The sequence below is a fragment of the Mobula hypostoma genome, chromosome 24 (assembly GCF_963921235.1).
Source record: "Mobula hypostoma chromosome 24, sMobHyp1.1, whole genome shotgun sequence".
Taxonomy (NCBI): domain Eukaryota; kingdom Metazoa; phylum Chordata; class Chondrichthyes; order Myliobatiformes; family Myliobatidae; genus Mobula; species Mobula hypostoma.
In genome coordinates this window covers 18,425,278-18,444,196 of record NC_086120.1, presented here as the reverse complement: position 1 = coordinate 18,444,196, position 18,919 = coordinate 18,425,278, and the positions used below count along the sequence as shown (strand labels likewise).

The window sequence follows — 18,919 nt, the reverse complement described above, 5'->3', positions numbered from 1 at the left end:
TGTTGTCAGGGTTAATAAATGAAGGTATTAAAATGAAATTAAAACGTTTAAGAATTCCAATTGGATTTTCCATGGGCTACTCACACAAGTGTGATTAACTAATTGCTGAGACGTTGTCAACCCCTGACCATGAGCTCTGACGTAATAAAATCGGACTGAAATGGATGACGTTTTTCGAAAAGGGGGTCTACCTGACCGTGATGACGTTTGTGATGTACGCGCCCCGCAGTGACGCGCAGTTTCTGGTGTACACGGAGGCGTGACGACGCGGCCGCGGGCTCCGTTGATGTTTTTGTTGCTGGTGCGAGGAGCCGGGTGGCCGTTACTCACCGTGTGAATGAAAACCTGGCCGCTGACCAGTCTCGCGCCTTCGGCAGAAACAAAGCGGTTGTTCTCGCTGCGGCCGAATCCGGGAGCGCATTTCAAAGACAAATCCTCCCAGCGCAAGATCTCCCCGTAATTACATATAAAATCTTGTCAGGGCTGAATGGAACCGGACGGAGCGTCGACGGAGGCCGGAGGTGAGAGCGAACCACCGGCGGCCGGGAAGGCGGCGATCGCGGGAGCCGAGGGGGACCTGTGCGCTATAGGTAAGAGGGGGAATACATAGCTGCGTAGATCGGTGCGTGTTAATCTCTCCACTGGAGGGTCGGTGCCGGGATCTCGCCCCCTTTGAAGGGGATCAGGTGCTTTACGGTGATCGGTCTACCCCGACCCCTTTGGGGCGACGGTGTGCGGGATCCGGATACACAGTCCCTACTCCCACCACCCTCAGCTGCCTGCTTCACCAGCACTTTGATCCAAGAAACGCAACCGCAGTAAAAGCCTCTTTTATGTAAAAAGGCACAGCTGATGTGGAATTTGAGAGCGCACACTGACATCCTGCTGCTCTGAAAGATGCCCTCTGCAGCACTGTCACTTCTCAGGTACCACAAACATTAAACGTTTTTCAAATATTTAAACTTTATTACATAAACCCGTTATTGCTTGAATGATCTTGTTAACAAAGACCAAATTACTCATAAGGGAATGTCTTGGAAAATAATTAGGGGGTTAAGAAATGCAGAAGGTCAGCGCTGCATGATCCCTTTCATTACACTATTTTGATAATATTCAAGAATTTCACATTGCTCTTGTATCTTGGTCTGGGTGTGAAGAGAATTTTTTTGTCTGTTTGGGTTGGTGTTTTCCTTTTTGGGAATATTTATGATGTGATTTGGAATATGTGAAATCAAGTAGATTTGACATCCACTTATTAGAGTTAAAATCTCGCAGTGTTATTTTCTAATGGGAACATCTTGCAAATATTAATACGTTTATAGAGACTAATGGTCTTGATTCTGATAACGAGTTATTGACAAGAAAACTAAATACTGACTACAAATTAAGTGGTCATATGAAATTAAATATAAAACTAAATAATGATCTCACAAACCCTTGAGGGTATTGAATCTATGTCTGAAAGCCCATGTAATAAAATACTAAAAACGTTTATTCCCTGCTGAGCTTGGAACAAGTACTCTGCTATCAGCATGATGCAGATATTTCACCTGGAGAAACAAAGGAGTAATATTTTTAGCCAGCAATCTTAACTTTTTCATCATAAAGCAATTAATATGGTATGGGGTCATGCAGAATTCTTTGCCAAATGATTTTTAATGTCATGTCACATAACATTATGTAGTAGATGACTTCAGAAGCAGACTGCAATTTGATGTTGGGTGCAATTGTGCTTTTGCAATAAAAATAAATGCTTTAGCTTAATGTGAATGTAAATCAGAAAAAGCAAAGTTGCAAAAAATTAAGTATTTGTAAATGACTAAACAAGACTTCTGTAAAATCATTCAATTTAGGCACTAAATAATGCAAATACTGTGCTTTGTGACAGCAATTGCTGTCACAAGGTGCTTGCAATGTTGTGAAGGATATGGGGTAATTCAAGAAGGGAACTATATGAAGAGTAGATAATGGAATCATAAGCAGTGAGAGACAGTTTAAAGACGGCTTTTGAAGGTAGTAAGACAAGGGAACGTCTAGTGGATTTGAAGTAGGTGCTGACTTGTAAGTTGCACTGTCTTATGTAGCAGAAGGATAGATGGTAAAATGTCAGTAAGCAATGGAAAATATCCTAGGGAATGAGAGCTTGAAATTAGGGAGAGTGGCCTGAAGAGAGAACATGGAAAGATTTACGTTTGTATAAAAATGTACAATACAGTTATAAATTGCTTGAGGATTCGGGAAAGTGATGAGGGAAAGGTTGATGGACGAGTGAAGCTGGATGTCTGTGGTTGGTCTTCTTTAGTTTTAAGGAAATGAGATGTTTATAATGCATATAATAAAGGATGCAGACTTTTTTCTTCCTTGCAAGATGCACAAAATAGCTTTTAATAAAGGTTAACAAGTGCTTAAAAATGAAATGCATAGTCTATCAGAACATGATAGATCTTAATCTTTTTCTCTTTTCCATTCCTCAAACATTATACCATTCAATCTACCCCTATCAATGAATGCAGTGGAATAATTGGATTTAACCTAGGAGCTTCTGGTGCACCGAAATGCTACAATGGACTTCTGTCTCTATTTTGGGTAGAGACAGATGCCCCCCTACCTGGGGGTAGATGTGGGGGGGTTCAAGATGATTTGCTTCCAATCCTCTTCATTGGTTGTGACAGATTGTAAAGTAAATTTGAGATCCATAATTGGTGATTAATGGGTAAGGTGAATGAGCAGTGTGTGATGGGTGGATATGGGTTCCATTCACCATCGTCACTGGGCTTCTACATTCTCCAGATGAAGACTCTTGATTATTGGTATTATCCTGAATGCTGCTTCAGTTTGAACAGTCATGGTCCAAGGATTGTCCGAGGGGGTGGGTGCGGTGTGCGTGATGTTACATTTTTTTTTAGGGGAGCTTTGAGAAAATCCTTGAAGCTTTTTCTCTGTTGTTTTGGTAATCATTTAATCGTAGAAGTCTGATGTAGGGCTCGTGAACAGTGGTTGAATGTCTCGCTGCATGGAATGCTGGGAGAGCTGATGTTGATGTACTTATTGTGCTGGGCAGCAGTAATCTCTATCCTCAAAACATTAGGGAAGCCCAACTGAGATTAATTCTGAAATAAGTGGTTTTGTTTTATTCCGGATTAATGATTGAAATGATGACCTGAAATAAAGTTATCAAAAGAGCAAGTTTGTTTTATCGGTCATCAGTTCTGAGGACCTTCTGTGTGAATGGCATGCACTATCTTAGAAAGAAGAAGAAGAAATAACAAGAAATCTACAGAAAATTTTAGGTATATATATCTCTTGCCTAGGAATTAAAAGGAAAGAGACAGATTAACATTTCAGATATGATCTAGCCATCAGAGTTAACCTTTCTGCCTGATTTATATGCTGACTAATCACTCATTTTATTGGTTGTCGTTTGGTTGGCACAGCATTGTTGTTTTAGTATTTCCAAGTTATGTAACCAGCATTCTACTTATTTTTTCTTGAAAGAAATAACATCTATTTACTGTAATGTTTTTCATCCTCGGAATATTCTGAGGAGTTTTTGAACCAATTAGTTATTTTTGAAGCATTGTTATTGCACTGTTTCATAAGGGAATTTCTCATCCACAATCAAAAATGAAATTGATATCCAGTGAGAATATACTATATTTTGTAGCATTGATTGCATGATATGAAATTGGCCAGGAAACTGGAGGAATGTTCTTTCTTTACTAATGTTATGGAATAGTTTATGTTGACTTGGGAAAGATGAAGCTTCTATTCCACTTACCTTGAAAAAGATGTATCCTCCAAAAATGCAGTATTCCCTTACAGGAATTGTACTTAATCCCAAATTCTTCAGAATCAATGTTCCCACTTTATAGCCAAAACTGACATTTTTTTATGTATTTTAATTTCAGTCCATTTTTTGTGAATTTTTTTCTGTTCCTCCTTTCTCAGAGAAACAGAAAATGTATCATTCATTGTGGTTTTACAATGGCTTTGATATTTTGCCAAATGGTTTCAATTTGATGCCCGTTTATTGTAACCGAAGTTGCTGCTTATTCCATCCATTTCATTAAGGCAGTTAGGATCACTTAGTTAACATTGTATAGAACTCTCCGCTGAATTTATTTCGATTCCATTGGCTAGGAGCAATTGTATGCATGTCTTTGGGATTTATAGGTGGCTTGTACCTGGTAGCAGCTTCTCTTCATTAAGAACTCATCTTTATGAAGTGGATAAATACTAAGAATGCATAGCAAGAAATAAACCACTCTATGTGTATTTAGTTACATATTGTTACTTATGAAAGTATCTTTGATTCTTTCTATTTTATGTACTTATTTAGTTTGCCCTTTAAATGGAAAATTTTCCTTGAATTTCCTATTGTGTTCATTAATAACTTTTATTTCTATCGCTTAGATTTGGTCTCAGCTTCCAACTTAAGAGTGGAAGTCCTTTCTCCTGTCCCGTCTATTGAAATTCTTCATATTTTTAAAGGCATCCAATGGGTTATCCTTCCGGCTTCTGTTCATTTTTTTCAAGAATCAAATCTTTTCAGTCTTTGAGTAGATGTAATCCTTCATTCTCCTAATGTAATTTCAAATCACATTTGCACCATCTGTGGTGCCACTATATCTTTCTATTGGTGAGTGAACACAAAGAGAAGCAATTTTGGCCCATTCTGCTGCATCAATCCCTGGGAAGAGCAACACTCACTTAGTCCCAATCTTTGATGCATCACCCATCCCTATGACTTTTTTATAAGCACATTGGTTTTCCTTTATCTTCCATTAAAGCTGTTTCTGCAAATTTTAATTGGGAGGTCATTCCAAATTTCAAACTCTAACCATTGTTGGTTTGGTTATTTTGCAAGTCACTGTAATTTTTTGTGCCCTCTCCTTCATCTCTACTCCCCCAGATTTCCATTAGTATTGGAAACTACTTGTTTCTGTAGTATAACCTGCTACCCTTTGATTTTGAAACACTAACTGAATCTGCTCACCTTCTCCAGTTTAAGGAGCAATATTCCTCTTATAATTACATAGTTTTTACATATAGTTGTAATGTCTCCCCTAGAAACATTCCAGCAAGCTGCTTCACCATAACTTCATATTGCTTTTAACTTGCAGTGCCTAGATTACCATTGGCTTTCCTTTATTGTTTCTGTGCTACATCATGGTAATTGCTGGTAAGTTAATATCAGTTCTTGAGCATATTACCATATCACTGAATATTAGCTTATGAGTAGTGCTTTGGGGCCTTTATATTAATTTGCTGCAAAGTAATCCAGTGACAATAGTGTAAAATCAAAACACCTTCAAAGCAATGTGCAAGATTGAACTCTGTCAAAATCAATAAATGCATTATACAGGTAATCATTCCATATTTTAGAGGATTTGTTAAGGCTTGTAGATTGGGATATCCTTTGATGGTGTCTAGGAAGTAATGATTAGTGACAGTAATGCATTTGCTTCTGAAACTGCCTATATTGAATCTAAATTACAGAAGCTAGGTATGATATTGAATTCGTTGAGTTGCTTGCAAGAAAAATTGAGCTTTATAGACAATAAAGGGTCACTCTGTCTCTGGGCATCAGTTGATCTAACATGACATCATGGGTACATGTTATTTCAGTTTTTTTACCTCTCCCCTATTCACCATCCTTTTGCCTCATTTATCTAATATCTGTTTTCAAATGACCAGTGATGTCAGATGTGCAAGGTTGGCACTACATCTGGACTTTGACATATGACTGCAAAATAAGACTCAAAGCACATTGTGGCCTGGGTCTAAGATTGGTTTTGAATTGTGGAGTCAATTTTTGGTTTCTCAACTATGTGCTTTAATCAGTATTGACTAATATTATTTCTGTATTAGCCCATGTCTATGCATTATTTCCAATCTTGTGATTATGAAATAATTGAAATTGCAGTGAATTGTGCAAGTAAACTAAAGAACTCCAGGTCGTTTCAAAAGACTAAAAAGAACAAATAAAATTTGCAATAATAGAAAATGCATGAAATATCCAACAGAATACTAATCTAACTACTGAAAGAATCTGATAAAAAGTTTGTATTCTGGGTATCACTGGAAATCAGAGGATATATTATATATTAATCTTTTTCTATATTGAATTAAGTGAAATTACAGCATTCTTTTGAGTTTGACTTCCAGTGTGGGAAGGCATTTTCTTTTGATCAGTGATCTTTTATGGTACTGTTTCACGTGATGGAAGGAGCAGCTGACTTGGAATTTGTTGCAGATATAAATGGGTTGGTTCATGGAATAGGATAATGCTTTAGTCTGACTTGATTATTAATGTTAGTGAATTTCAGATCATGGAACTGTTTTCAATGTCATTTTTTAGGATGTTGATATTCCCAGCATAACTAATGTTTCTGGCCCATGCCCAGTTGCCTATGAAAAGGTGGTATTGTGTCACGTTCTTGAAACACTGCAGTCCTTCTGGTGATGGTGTTGGCTAGGGAGTTCCAGAGTTTGGACCTAGCACTAGAGAAGATGGATAGTAATGGTTATGGGGTTTGAGTAGTGCTACTCAAGTAGTCTGGGTAAATAATTACAGTGCATTTTGCAGCTGATAAGCTCAAATGCAAGCTGAGCTGGTGGTGGACGAGGTTCCAAAAGCATAGGCTGATTTGTGTACGTGACGTGGAACTGCTTGAGTGCAGTTGGATGTATTCATCTAAGCAAGTGGAATGAATTCCTTCAAGCTGCTGAGGTGTCTCGTGGATGGCAAGAAGTCTTTGGGGTGTCAGAAGATGAGTCTATCACCATACAATACCCAGTCTCTGACCAGTTCTTGTAGCCACAGTATTTATGCAATTGAATATCAAGAAAATGTGGTCATATATTCTCTCGCTGAAGATGGTAATTCCTAGGCAGTTGTGGGTTGAGAATGTTAATATCTATTTACTAGCCCATGTCTGAATTTTGTCTAGATCTTGTTGCATACTGGTGTGGAAAACCTCATTTTTGAAGCGTCCTGATTAGGATTGAACAACTTGCAATTATCTTTGAACTTACTCATTTCTGATAAAATGAAGAAATATCAGAGTGATAATCCATGAGTGGAGCCAAAAGAAATTGCGGAGATCTTAAATTGTTATTTTGGATCTGTATTTACTTAGGAGATAGCCACAGTCTATAGAAGTGAGGCAAAGCAGCACTGACTTCATGGGCCTTATACAGATTACAGATAAGGAGGTGTTTACTGTCTTGAGGCAAATTAGGTTGAATAAATCCCCAGGGCCTGACAAGGTGTTCCCTTGGACCCTGTGGGAGGCAAGTGCAGAAACTGCAGGGGCCATAGCCAAGATACTTAAATATTCTTAGTGACAGGAGAGGTACCAGAGGATTGTTGTTCCGCTGTTTAAGAAAGGCTCTAAAAATAAACCAGGAAATTATAGGCCGATCTGGGGGGGGGGGTGGGGGGGGGAGAGCCATTGGAAGGTATTCTAAGGGACTAGATATGAGTATTTGGATATACGTGGATTGATTAGGAATACCGCTTCATGAGTGGTAGTTTGTGTCTAATCAATCATTTATAGTTTTTCAAGGAAGTTACCAGGAAAGTTGAAAGTTGATGAAGGCAGGGCAGTGGATGTTGTTACATGGACCTCAGCAAGGCGTTTGACCAGGTCCCACATAGGAGGTTTGTCAAGAAGGTTCAGTTGGTCGGCATTCAAAATGAGGTAGTAAATTGGATGAGACATCGGCTTTGTGGGAGAAGCCCGAGAGTGGTGGTAGATGGTTGGCTCTCTGGCTGGAGGCCTGTGGCTAGTAGAGTGCTGCAGGGATCGGTGCTGGGTCCATTGCTGTTTGTCATCTGTGTCAATGATCTGAATGATATTGTGGTTAACTGGATCAGCAAATTTGTGGATGACACCAAGATTGTGGGTGTAGTGGACAGACAGGAAGACTATCAGAGCTTGCAGTGAGATCTGGACCAGGTGGAAAAATGGGCTGCAAAATGGCAGATGGCATTTAATGCAGACAAGTGTGAGGTTTTGTACTTTGGTAGGGCCAACCAGGGTAGGTCTTACACAGTGAACAGTCGGGCACTGAGGGGTGCTGTAGAATAAAGGGATCTAGGAATACAGGTCCATAATTCAAGTGGTGTCACAGGTAGGTAGGGTCCTGAAGAAAGCTTTTGGCTCATTGGTCTTCATAAATCAAAGTATTGAGTACAGGAGATAGACTGTTATGTTAATGTTGTATAAGACATTGGTGACACCTAATTTGGAGTACTGTGTGCCATTTTGGTCACCTACCTATAGGAAAGATGTAAATAAGGTTGAAAGAGGACAGAAAATTTACAAGGATGTTGCTGTGACTGGAGAACCAGAGTTATAAGAAAAGATTGAATAGGTTAGGACATTATTCTTCAGAACGTAGAAGATTGAGAAGAGATTTGATAGAGATATACAAAGTTATGAGGGGTATAGATGGGTAAATGCAAACAGGCTTTTTGGACTGAGGTTGGGTGAGACTACAACTTGAGGTCATGGGTTAAGGTGAAAGTTTAAAAGGAACATGGGGAAACTTCTTCACTCAGAGGGTTGTGAGAGTGTGGAACAAGCTGCCAGCACAAGTGGTACATGCAAGTTCAATTTCAATGTTTAAGAAAAGTTTGGATAGTTACATCAGTGGTAGGAGTATGGAGGGCTACGGTGCAGTTTGATGGGAGCAGGCAGTTTAAATGGTTCTGCATGGATTAGATGGGCCAAAGGGCCTGTTTCTGTGTGGTACTTTTTTATGACTGACTCTGTGAGGTAATTAATGATTGAACATGGTCTGATGCACTGCAGTGATACCTGGTGCTAGGATAATTGTCTTTCAACAATAATAACCATCTTCCTTGTTCTGAAATATTACTCCAAAACATTGTAATGTTTCACTTGATGACTATGAGCTTTACCAGATCAAATGCAGCATTGATGTAAAAAACTCCTTTAAGAATTAAAGTATATGTATGACATACTTTGAATTAAAGAATCTGTTTTAATAATATCCTAAAATAAAAATGAAAACATCATTGTCAGCATTTTCCATTCTCACATTTGTGAAAGTGTTTTACTGCTGGCTGGGATAGAATTCCATGAGTAACAATTGCATGAATAACAATTGGTGTATTAGCTAAGTTGCCATTATTAGTGACTTGCAGTCTGCTTGGGATCAATATCATCAAATTGATCCCATTTAATTTGATGCAATTTTCCAACAGGGGGTTTATAGATTAGAATTGGGAGTAAAAATTCTTACCAACCATGGTTTACCTTGGCATAAGAGGCAATTATATTGCCTCAGTTGGGACCCAGTCCTGAGTGTCAGTGGAGGGGATGTTGGCCAATGACATTGATGTTTGTTCATTTAATCTTCCAGTGCTGAGGAAGCAATGCAATTGCAGCAGGACTTGGATAAATTAGAAGAATGGGTAACAAAGTGGCAGATGGAATAGTGTTGGGAAATGTATGATAATGCATTTTGGTAGAAGGAACCATGGTGTGGACTAGTATCTAAATGGGGAGAAGGTTCAAATATCAGAGGTGCAGAGGGACTGAGGAGTCCTTGTGCAAGACTCCCAGAAGGTTAATTTACAGGTTGAATCTGTGGTTAAGAAGGCAAATGCAATGTTGTCATTTATTTCAAGGGGAATAGAATGTAAAAGCAAGGAGATAATGCTGAGCCTTTATAAGACACTGGTCAGGCTGCAATTGGAGTATTGTCAACAGTTTTGGGCCCCATATCTCAGAAAGGACATGTTATCATTGGAGAGAGTCCAAAGGAGATTCATGAGGAAAATTCCAGGAATGAAGGGGTTAACATGAGTAGTATTTGGCGCTTTGGGCCTGTACTCACTGGAATTTAGAGGAATGTGGAGGGATCTCATTGAAACTTACTGAATGCTGAAAGGACTAGTTAGGGTAGATGTGAAGAGCATGTTTCCTATGGTGGGGGTGTCCGGAACTAGAGGGCATGGCCTCAAAATTGAGGGACGACCTTTTAGAACAGAGGCAAGGAGGAATTTTTTTAAGCAGAGAGTAGTGACTCTGGAATACTCTTCGATAGACTGTGATGGAGGCGAAGTCCGTGGGTATATTTAAGGCGGAAGTTGATTGTTTCCTGTTGGTCAGGGCATCAAGGGTATGGCGAAAAAGCAGGTGCTTGGGGTTGGGTGGGATCCAGGATCAGCAATGATGGAATGGTGGAGCAGACTTGATGGGCTGAATGGCCTAATCCTGCTCCCATGTCTTATGGGCTTATGTTGGAGGATTATATGGAGGTAGCATTTATGTCATTTTTCCAATACCTTGAGCTGCCTCTGGAGATAGACTAGTTTTTAGAAGCATACAGAAAAGCAAGGAGCAGTTGCTTTGGTAGTCCATGAGTTTACTCAATGATCCAAGCTTAAAGATTCAAAGTACATTTATTAGCACAGTATGTATGCAGTGTGCAACCATGAGATACGTCTTCCCACAGACAGGGATGAAATAAAGAAAACCATGGAACTTATTCAAAGAAAAACATCCAACCCCCAGTATACAAACAAAAAAGAGTAAATCGTGCAAATGGAAAAATAAAATAATAAACACAGTATATAAAACAATGAATCACAAGGTCATGTAAGCAGTCCAGGATTGTTCAGTTTCAGCTCATTTCAGTTCAATCTAGTACTGTGTTGTTGGTTGACTGAAGGTGGTAGAGCCAGTCCGCCCCAATCAAAATTGCATAAAATAGCAACAGAGTAGGAGGAACCAGAAAGCAGAAGCACATAATAACATTAACTACAGATTCCAATCTACAAACTGCATCGATTAAACCTTGCCCAAGACCCAATACTCTGGCACTATCCTCTGGCAGCAACAAGTGAGAAGGGGGGGGGGAGGGGGGAGGGGGAGGGGAGGGGGGGGGAGAGAGAGAGAGAGAGAGAGAGAGAGAGAGAGAGAGAGAGAGAGAGAGAGAGATAGATAGATAGATAGATAGATAGAGATATTGAGATATTGAGATATTGAGATTGATTCTTCCATCGGGACCAGTGAACAGAGTGAGACAGAGACCAGTCACCTGCAGGCAGATGGCACTGAACGCCCGCTTGCCTTCTGTTCTTGTCCTCATTGATTTCAATCTTCGTCGACGCTTCATTCAGCAAGATTGGTGAGAAACGGAATCAACCATGGGTTGGCACCACCTGTCGATGGCACACTTTGCTCAAAAGCTCACCAAACTCCCTTGGAGACAGCAAACTGCCATATTGAATAATCAACCTGAAAACACATCATCAAAATTTAGATCACAGGCTCTGATAGTAGCAGAATCATATTTGAAAGAAAAAGTAGTAGTAAAGAAAGTAAAACAATTTTTTTTGTAAATTGTTTTGTGAACTTATTCCTGGTTTGAGTCTTGATCTTCAAATACCCTTTATTTCAAATTGACCAAAGGTTGAGCTGGTGCATTGAAGATGATGAATTTCATCATTGATGTTTACCTTCGCTGAGAGATGGCTTCCAAGTAATGAGAAGTAGCACACACAAAATACCGGAGGAACTCAGCAAGTCAGGCAGCATCTACAGAAATGAACAAGCAGTTGACATTTTGGGCCGAGACCCTTCTTCGATACTGGAAAGGAAGGGGAAATAGCCAGAATAAAAAGGTGGGGGAGAGGAAAGAGGATAACTAAAAGATGATAGCTACAGCCAGGTGGGTAGGAAAGGTTAAGGGCTGGAGAGGAAGGAATCTGACAGGAAACGAGAGAGGATCATAGGTGAAACAGAAGGAGGAGGGGACCCAGGAGGAGTGATAAAACAGGTCAGAAGAGGTAAGAAGCTAGAATAGAGAATAGAAGAGGAGAGGCGTAGTTCAGGTTTGCTAGTGTTTTACTGTGACTCTTGTCAGAGAGCAGTATGGTGAAAAGGAAGCAGGTTGGGAGAGGCCCTTGGTCTTTAGATGTTAAGTGCAACACCCATCTTCGTGCTTGCAAACTTGTGGGCCTGAAGATAGCCAAGTCCTCTGGTCCTGATGGAATGCATCTCAAGATACTGAAAGAAATGGCATAAGTTATAGTAGAGGCTTTGGTGCTAGTTTACCAAAATTCTCTGAACTCTGGGCAGGTACCGGCAGACTGGAAGATGGCAAATGTCATGCCACTGTTCAAAAAAGGATGTAGGCAAAAGGCAGGTAACTATAGGCCAGTTAGTTTAAGATCTGTAGTTGGGAAAATGCTTGAAGCTATTATTAAAGAAGAAATAATGAGGCATCTGGTAAGAAATAGATTGATCAGGCAGATGCATCATGGATTCAGCAAAGGCAGATCCTGTTTGATAAACTTACTGGAGTTCTTTGAGAATATAATGAGCGCAGTGGATAAAGGGAACAGTTGGATGTTATTTGCTTGGATTTCCAGAAGCTGTTCGATAAGATGCCAAACAAAAGACTTATCCATAAGATTAGAGTTGGGGGTGATGTACCAGCATGGATAAAGGATTGGTTAACTCATAGAAAGCAGAGACTTTGGATACATGGGTGTTTCTCTGGTTGGTAGTCAGTGGTGAGCGGTGTGCTGCAGGGGTTGGTGCTGGGCCCTCGACTGTTCACCATATATGTTAATGATCTGGAAGAGGGGACCAAATGTAGTGTATCTAAGTTTGCTGATGACACTAAATTGAGTGGAAAAGCAAATTGTGCAGAAGGTACAGGGAGTCTGCAGAGAGCTGTAGATAGATCATGTGAGTGGGCAAGGGTAAATGTGAGGTCATCCACTTTGGAAGGAAAAATGGAAGATCAGGTTATTATCTAAATGGTTAAAAAAATATTGCAGCATGCTCCTGTGCAGAGGGATCTGGGAGTGCTTGTGCATGAAGCACAAAAGATTGGTTTGCAGGTGCAGCAGGCTATCAAGAAGGCCAATGGAATGTTGGCCTTCGTTGCTAGAGGGATTGAATTTAAGAGCAGTGAAGTTATGCTGCAACTGTACAGAGTACTGGTGAGGACACGCCTGGATTACTGCCTGCAGTTCTGGTCTCCTTACTTCTTTACTTTGAAGGAAGTTCACCAGGTTGATTCCCGAGATGAGGGGGTTAGCCTTTGAGGAGAGATTGCGTCGCCTGGGACTGTACTCGCTGGAATTCATAAGAATGAGAGGAGATCTTATAGAAACATATAAAATTATGAAAGGGATAGATAAGAAAGAGACAGGAAAGTAGGTGAGACTACAACTAGGGAACACAGCCTCAAGTTTCAGGGGAGTAGATTTAGAATGCAGATGAGGAGAAACTGCTTTTCCCAGAGTGTGGTAAATCTGTGGAATTCTCTGCCCAATGAAGTGGTGGAGGCTACCTCAGTAAATATATGTAAGACAAGGTTGATTAGATTTTTGCTTAGTAGGGGAATTAAGGGTTATCCCCATAGGTAGGTAGGTGGAGATGAGTCCATGGCCAGATCAGCCATGATCTTATTGAAAGGCGGAGCAGGCTCGACAGGATAGATGGCCTACTTCTGCAACTATTTCTTATGTTTTTGTATTATGTTTTGCTGAACAAGTTTTGGAGCTCAGCCTCCACATTTGCACAAATGCAAGCGTTACTCACATGTTGCAGCTGCTTTGGGTCAGTGCACTAGACGGTATTCAGGGATTCATCTTTGTGTCTCAATGAAAATGCCACAGTAGTCAACAACTACATCAAGACTGTGTGGATGAGTGTGTGCTGTAAAAGAACATAGTGGATATATCCAAACCAAAAGCTGTGGATGAACCAGATGTATTGTCTGCTGAGGATTAACTCTGTGGCATTCAAGACTGGTGATCCAGAACTGTACAAGTATTCCAGGTATGACTTATGGTTGGCTATTTTAAGGGTGAGATAACAATTCCAATTGAGGTTAGAGATGGAATTGGATGCACGTCAGTTATGGCCGGGTTTGCAGGCATAACTTCCTACAAAGCAAAACCTGACATAGTGAATGGCTGTGATGCTTCACTTCCAGCTAAGTTCAATGCTTTTTATGCATTTTTGAAAGGAAGAATAAAACTACACCTTTGTGAATTGTTGCAGCATCTGGTGACCCTGTGATCTCTGTCTTGGAGGCCGATCGTCAGAACATCGTTCAAGCTGGTGAATCCTTGCAAGGTGTCAGGCTCTGATGCTGTACCTGGTAGGGCTCTGAAAACCTATGCCAACAAACTGGCAGGAGTATTCAAGGACATCTTCAATCTCTCACTGCTGCATTCTGAGGTTCCCACCTGTTTCAAAAGGGCTACTTCACTGTCCACTACACCCCTAGTCTTGGTGTTTGTATTGAATAGCTTCACTTTGGTTTTGAAAGTTAGCTCATCCCAATGGAAAATTTATTGAAGGTAAAGGTTTGGGGAAATGATGTAACCTTGGTTGACACCAGTCTTCACTCAGATTGGTTACTATTATTGCCAGGGTGGTATACCATCATAAAGCAGAAAGAAGCAAGCTAGACTGTGGATTGTTGGGGAGTTGAAATTGAAGAAATTGTTCCACTGTACTTGCTGAATGATAAAGTCTGAGGATTTAATGAAGTCAGAGGTTATGCTCTGATGCTGCTCCCGCACTTTTCTTGGAGGTTGCATGGTGACAGTCATGTCTATTGTGCTCTGGATGGTGGAATCCTGACTAATTTGGCAAGGAGACAGTTGATGACTTTTCTTGTGACAGACTAGGGAGATGTCAGATTTGTCACGTATCTTGAAAATGGTAGTGATTACAACATCTTTGAGTTTCTTCCCATTTGTGGATGATAAGATTGTGGATTTGTTACTGATGCACTTCACTACTGAGTTTTAGGATCTCAGCATGAAGCATTCAGTTTACCTCAAAGACTTTGTTAATCTTGTACCTTTCCAATTTCTTGTCAACCAGGCAAGTGGTAATAAGGTTTGTCTGAATATGTTGTTATAAGATGGAGGCAATGACATTCACGTGAAGGATAGACTTGCTATTATGGCTGTTGGAGTCTTCTTTCTAGTGTGCATTGCCTGTTTAATTTTCCTGATGTTCATCCTGTTCTTGGCTGTCACTGGAATGGAGCCTTGAATATTTGAACAATAGATAGCTTTTACAACTTGGAAAACCCCGTACATGCTATGGCTGTCAGCAAGTTGCTGGACATTCTGTACTCCGTCTGCTGCTTTAGTCACAGATTTCTGACTGAATCTCTGCTTTCAGTGCCTGTAGAGTTTTTTTTCTCTTAAATAAAATTGAGTACTTTATAGTTAACTACCGGGATGATTTCCTTATCTTTTTTTTTGTTAACCAGTCCTGGTTCTTGGTTGAAAAGCAAAGAGTCTCTTCACAGGCCAATTAGGCATGAAATATTCTGATTACTTCACGTCAGGATATTTGTAAGCTGTTGCTCCTGTAAATGGGAGTTGTTGAAAATAGTAGCTATGAAGAAATATTGAATAGGCTGGGATTATCTTTTCTTTGAACAGAATTCTGAAGGGAGCCTTGATAGAGTTAGTAAAATTGATGGGACTATATTGAGTATACAGGAGGTCAGAACCGGTGGTGAGGGGAGCATATTTAAAATAATTCAGTGAAGAATGAATGGAGGTATTTTTCCTCAATCAGACATTAGATAAAGAACTAGAATTTGCTGTTTGCAAGACTAGTAGAGGCAGAAACACACAGCAGATTTAAAAAAATACTGAATGTAATTGTGAGGAATCATGCCCTGCACAGGGCTAGGGATCAAGTACTGACAGATAGGATTAAATTAGATTTTTTTTAATAAATGCAGTCATGATTTGCAAATAGTTGCCTTCTATGGTATAAATTTTCTATTACAGTGATTCTGTGAATGCAGCTGTGTGCATCACAACATTTTATGAAAGTTGTGCTTGGAAAATTTACATGGTTTGACAATTTTCATCATGTCTGGTATTTGAGTCTATGTTCATCTGATTTTATGTTAGAACCAGGGCTGAACATTTGCCCAACTCTTATCCTTAAATCTCCTGCATTGAATTATTGCTTGCTTAATAAATCTTATGTGTAACATTTCTATTTTAGTAGAGATGAAATTTTTACTGTTGTGCAGAGTACCTCATTTTTGATATAAAAGTTACTGATCCGATTTTGCAAATAATGTTACTGTAACTTTGACTAGGGATACCAGACTCATTTTACTTGTTCAATAGTTAACTGATTGATTAATAAATGGAGGAGATTGTTCCAGTTTTATGTGCCTGGTGATTCTACTTTTAAGTACTGACATGCTACTGTTAAGTACAACACTAGTGTTGGAAGACAAGCAGTTTTTCAAAAAAAACGGTACTTTAATATTATCATCCCATATGGTGGAAGCAGGTCCTTTTGAAACATTTAAGAACTATCTAGATGAGCAGTTGAATTTGTTATGGCATGGAAGACTATGGACTAATTGGTGGTAAAGGGGATTAATGTAGCTAGGTAATTGGTAGTCAGCATCACTATAATGGGCTGAATTATCAATGTCCGTGGCTGGATGATGACTCTGGAGATATGGCCTTTAGGTATTTTCTAGTTTGGGTGTGGAATAACAAGAATGAGGAGCAATTTCTGATTTAGTCAGTGTATCTGAACTACATTTACAATATACTTCTCTGTATGGTTTTTCTAGTTCTGCTGTTTCATTTCAAAATGCATTTGTGTGGCTTGCTTTTAAATCTGGGTCACTGCCTTTTGAAATCTCTTAAGGATCCAGCACACAATGAAAATCGTTCTTTGTGAAGGTTGTGGAAAACACAACATAAGCATAAAAAAAAACTCTTAAAGGTTTAATATCGTTGCTCCGAAAGGGAAATAGAAATAGTATTTGTATGTGTATTGAGTTGATAGAATGGAAAAATAATTGCTGCTAGCATGACATTTTCTCCCCCCACCCCCAAAAAAAAGTGGAGGAAGAAAAAATTAAATAGATTTTCCCCCATAAATTCAGGGGTCTTTGTTAAGGAAAAATGTGCATTTTTATTCTTAAAACTTTTAAATCTTTTATTTTCAAGTATTATTTTCTGAACATTAGACATCTTATACATGATACATGCTCTTACCCGGTTGTATGTTCTCACTTTATTTTTATGAATTATTCTGTTAAAAGATCTGGTGGATAAATTACTGAAAAATGAATTTGGGTTGTATTTGTTTTGCGAAAGGATTCTCTTGTTCCTTTTTCCTTGTGCTTTTATAAAATGTGTGCAGTAAAGTGGCACCACCCTTGTAGGAAGTTATTTGGAACCCAAATGTTCCTGTTTGATCTACAAATCTTATTTGCGTGCTGCATACTGAATGAATGCTGTGAAATTTGTCAAAGTTTCATTTTTGGGTTTCACAATCTATATACTTTCCAATATAGCATTGTTGGTTTCGCATTATACTTGTGATCTTAAATTTAAGCTAAATTGAACATTCTTATTGAAATTTGCATTAACGTCCAGTTGAGTTTATTATCCCAGATCTGCTCATATTGCACCCCTCAATTTGAACTTAATGCTGCTGTCGGATTACCAGTTTTCATTTTTGGAAGATGCTGGAAGTTTTTAATTGAATATTTATTGCTATTTATTTATCAGTAAAAGTTAAAAATGAATTAACTTTGAACTTTATATGCTTCACAAAAATAATGTGACATTTTTGTTGAAACGTACAATTGCTCACTTCGTTACACTGCGAGAAATATCTGTATTTAAATCTTGGGTGTGAGGTTTGTTTTGATCTGCCTCATAATAATTCTGTACTTTAGACACAAATACTTTGTTCATTTACTTCATGAATTTAATCCAAACTTTCATCAGCACTGTTATTACAGGAGCACTAAATGTTCAGTGGGAATGTTTGCTTCTGTTCTCCATGTTTCAGAGAATAAGTCGCCCATATCTCTGAGAATGAGACAAAATTATGGCAAGGGCTTTGAACTGAAAATTCACTTAATAAAGTTTCAGGTGGTCCAACAAAATATGAGCTCTTGACATTCAACAACTTTAAAACATTTGAGGAGCAAGAGTAGGTCACCAGGCACCTCAGCCTGCCCTGCCTTTCAGTACACAATTATGGTTGATTTATGCGAGCCTCAACTCATTTGCTAGTTCTCTGTAACTTTCAATTCCTTGATCCTTCAAATACTTATCTATCTCTGTCTTAAATACAGTACTGTGCCAAAGTCGTGTGTGTGTGTGTGTGTGTGTGTGTGTGTATATCTCTAGCTCTCCATGTTGAGAAATACAGTACTGTGCAAAAGTCGTAGACCCTATATGCCATATTATATAACAAAACATGGTAAGTTTGTTGCAGCTGTGACGACAAACCAAGTTATCAGCCGATTGATGCTAATGAGAGAGATAAGGGAGACAATGGAGAAACATTCAAAATGTTAATGAGAGAGGAGAGAGAGATAACGGAAAAGAAACACAATTCAGAAACAAAAACAACAGGAATTCTGCAGATGCTGGAAATTCAAGCAACGTACATCAAAGTTGCCGGTGAATGCAGCAGGCCAGGCAGCATCTATAGGAAGAAGCGCAGTCGACGTTTCAGGCCGAGACAATTCAGAATATTGACAGACCGGTTGCTTTGAACCTGAACTGTTTGAAGTTTGATGGACAGGCGATACCCCAGTAGGGGGATAAAAAGAACAGGTTCGCTAAGGCACGACACACACCACGAGATAACGAGATAACGAGACCCTGGAAGAGCGGTGTGCCCCGACAAGTTGGTGGGAGTTTGGAGGTCTGGTTCGCGGGAACCGACCATAGACTCACAGGGTGAAAAGGTACGATCGGTGGGAACCTGGTGTGTGTGTCCGCCCTTGCCTGGGTGCCGGGTTCACCACGGAAGAACGGTCGTATCCGGAACGGAGGGGTCACAGTCGGTGACCACAGCGGGATAGAAGACATAAAAGGGTCTGC

At 39.6% G+C, this 18,919-nt stretch overlaps 1 protein-coding gene across 3 annotated transcripts in view; it reads left to right on the top strand.

Annotated features, from left to right (window-relative positions):
• Positions 1 to 273: 273 nt before the first annotated feature.
• LOC134337531 (phosphatidylinositol 4-phosphate 5-kinase type-1 gamma-like) overlaps positions 274 to 18,919 on the top strand; it is a 184,547-nt gene continuing 165,901 nt past the window's right edge. For all 3 annotated transcript variants that reach the window (XM_063032622.1, XM_063032620.1, XM_063032621.1), the window contains exon 1: positions 274 to 590. In XM_063032622.1, the coding sequence (XP_062888692.1) occupies positions 488 to 590 (103 nt within the window). In that variant the 5' untranslated portion in view covers positions 274 to 487. The remainder of the gene's footprint in view (positions 591 to 18,919) is intronic.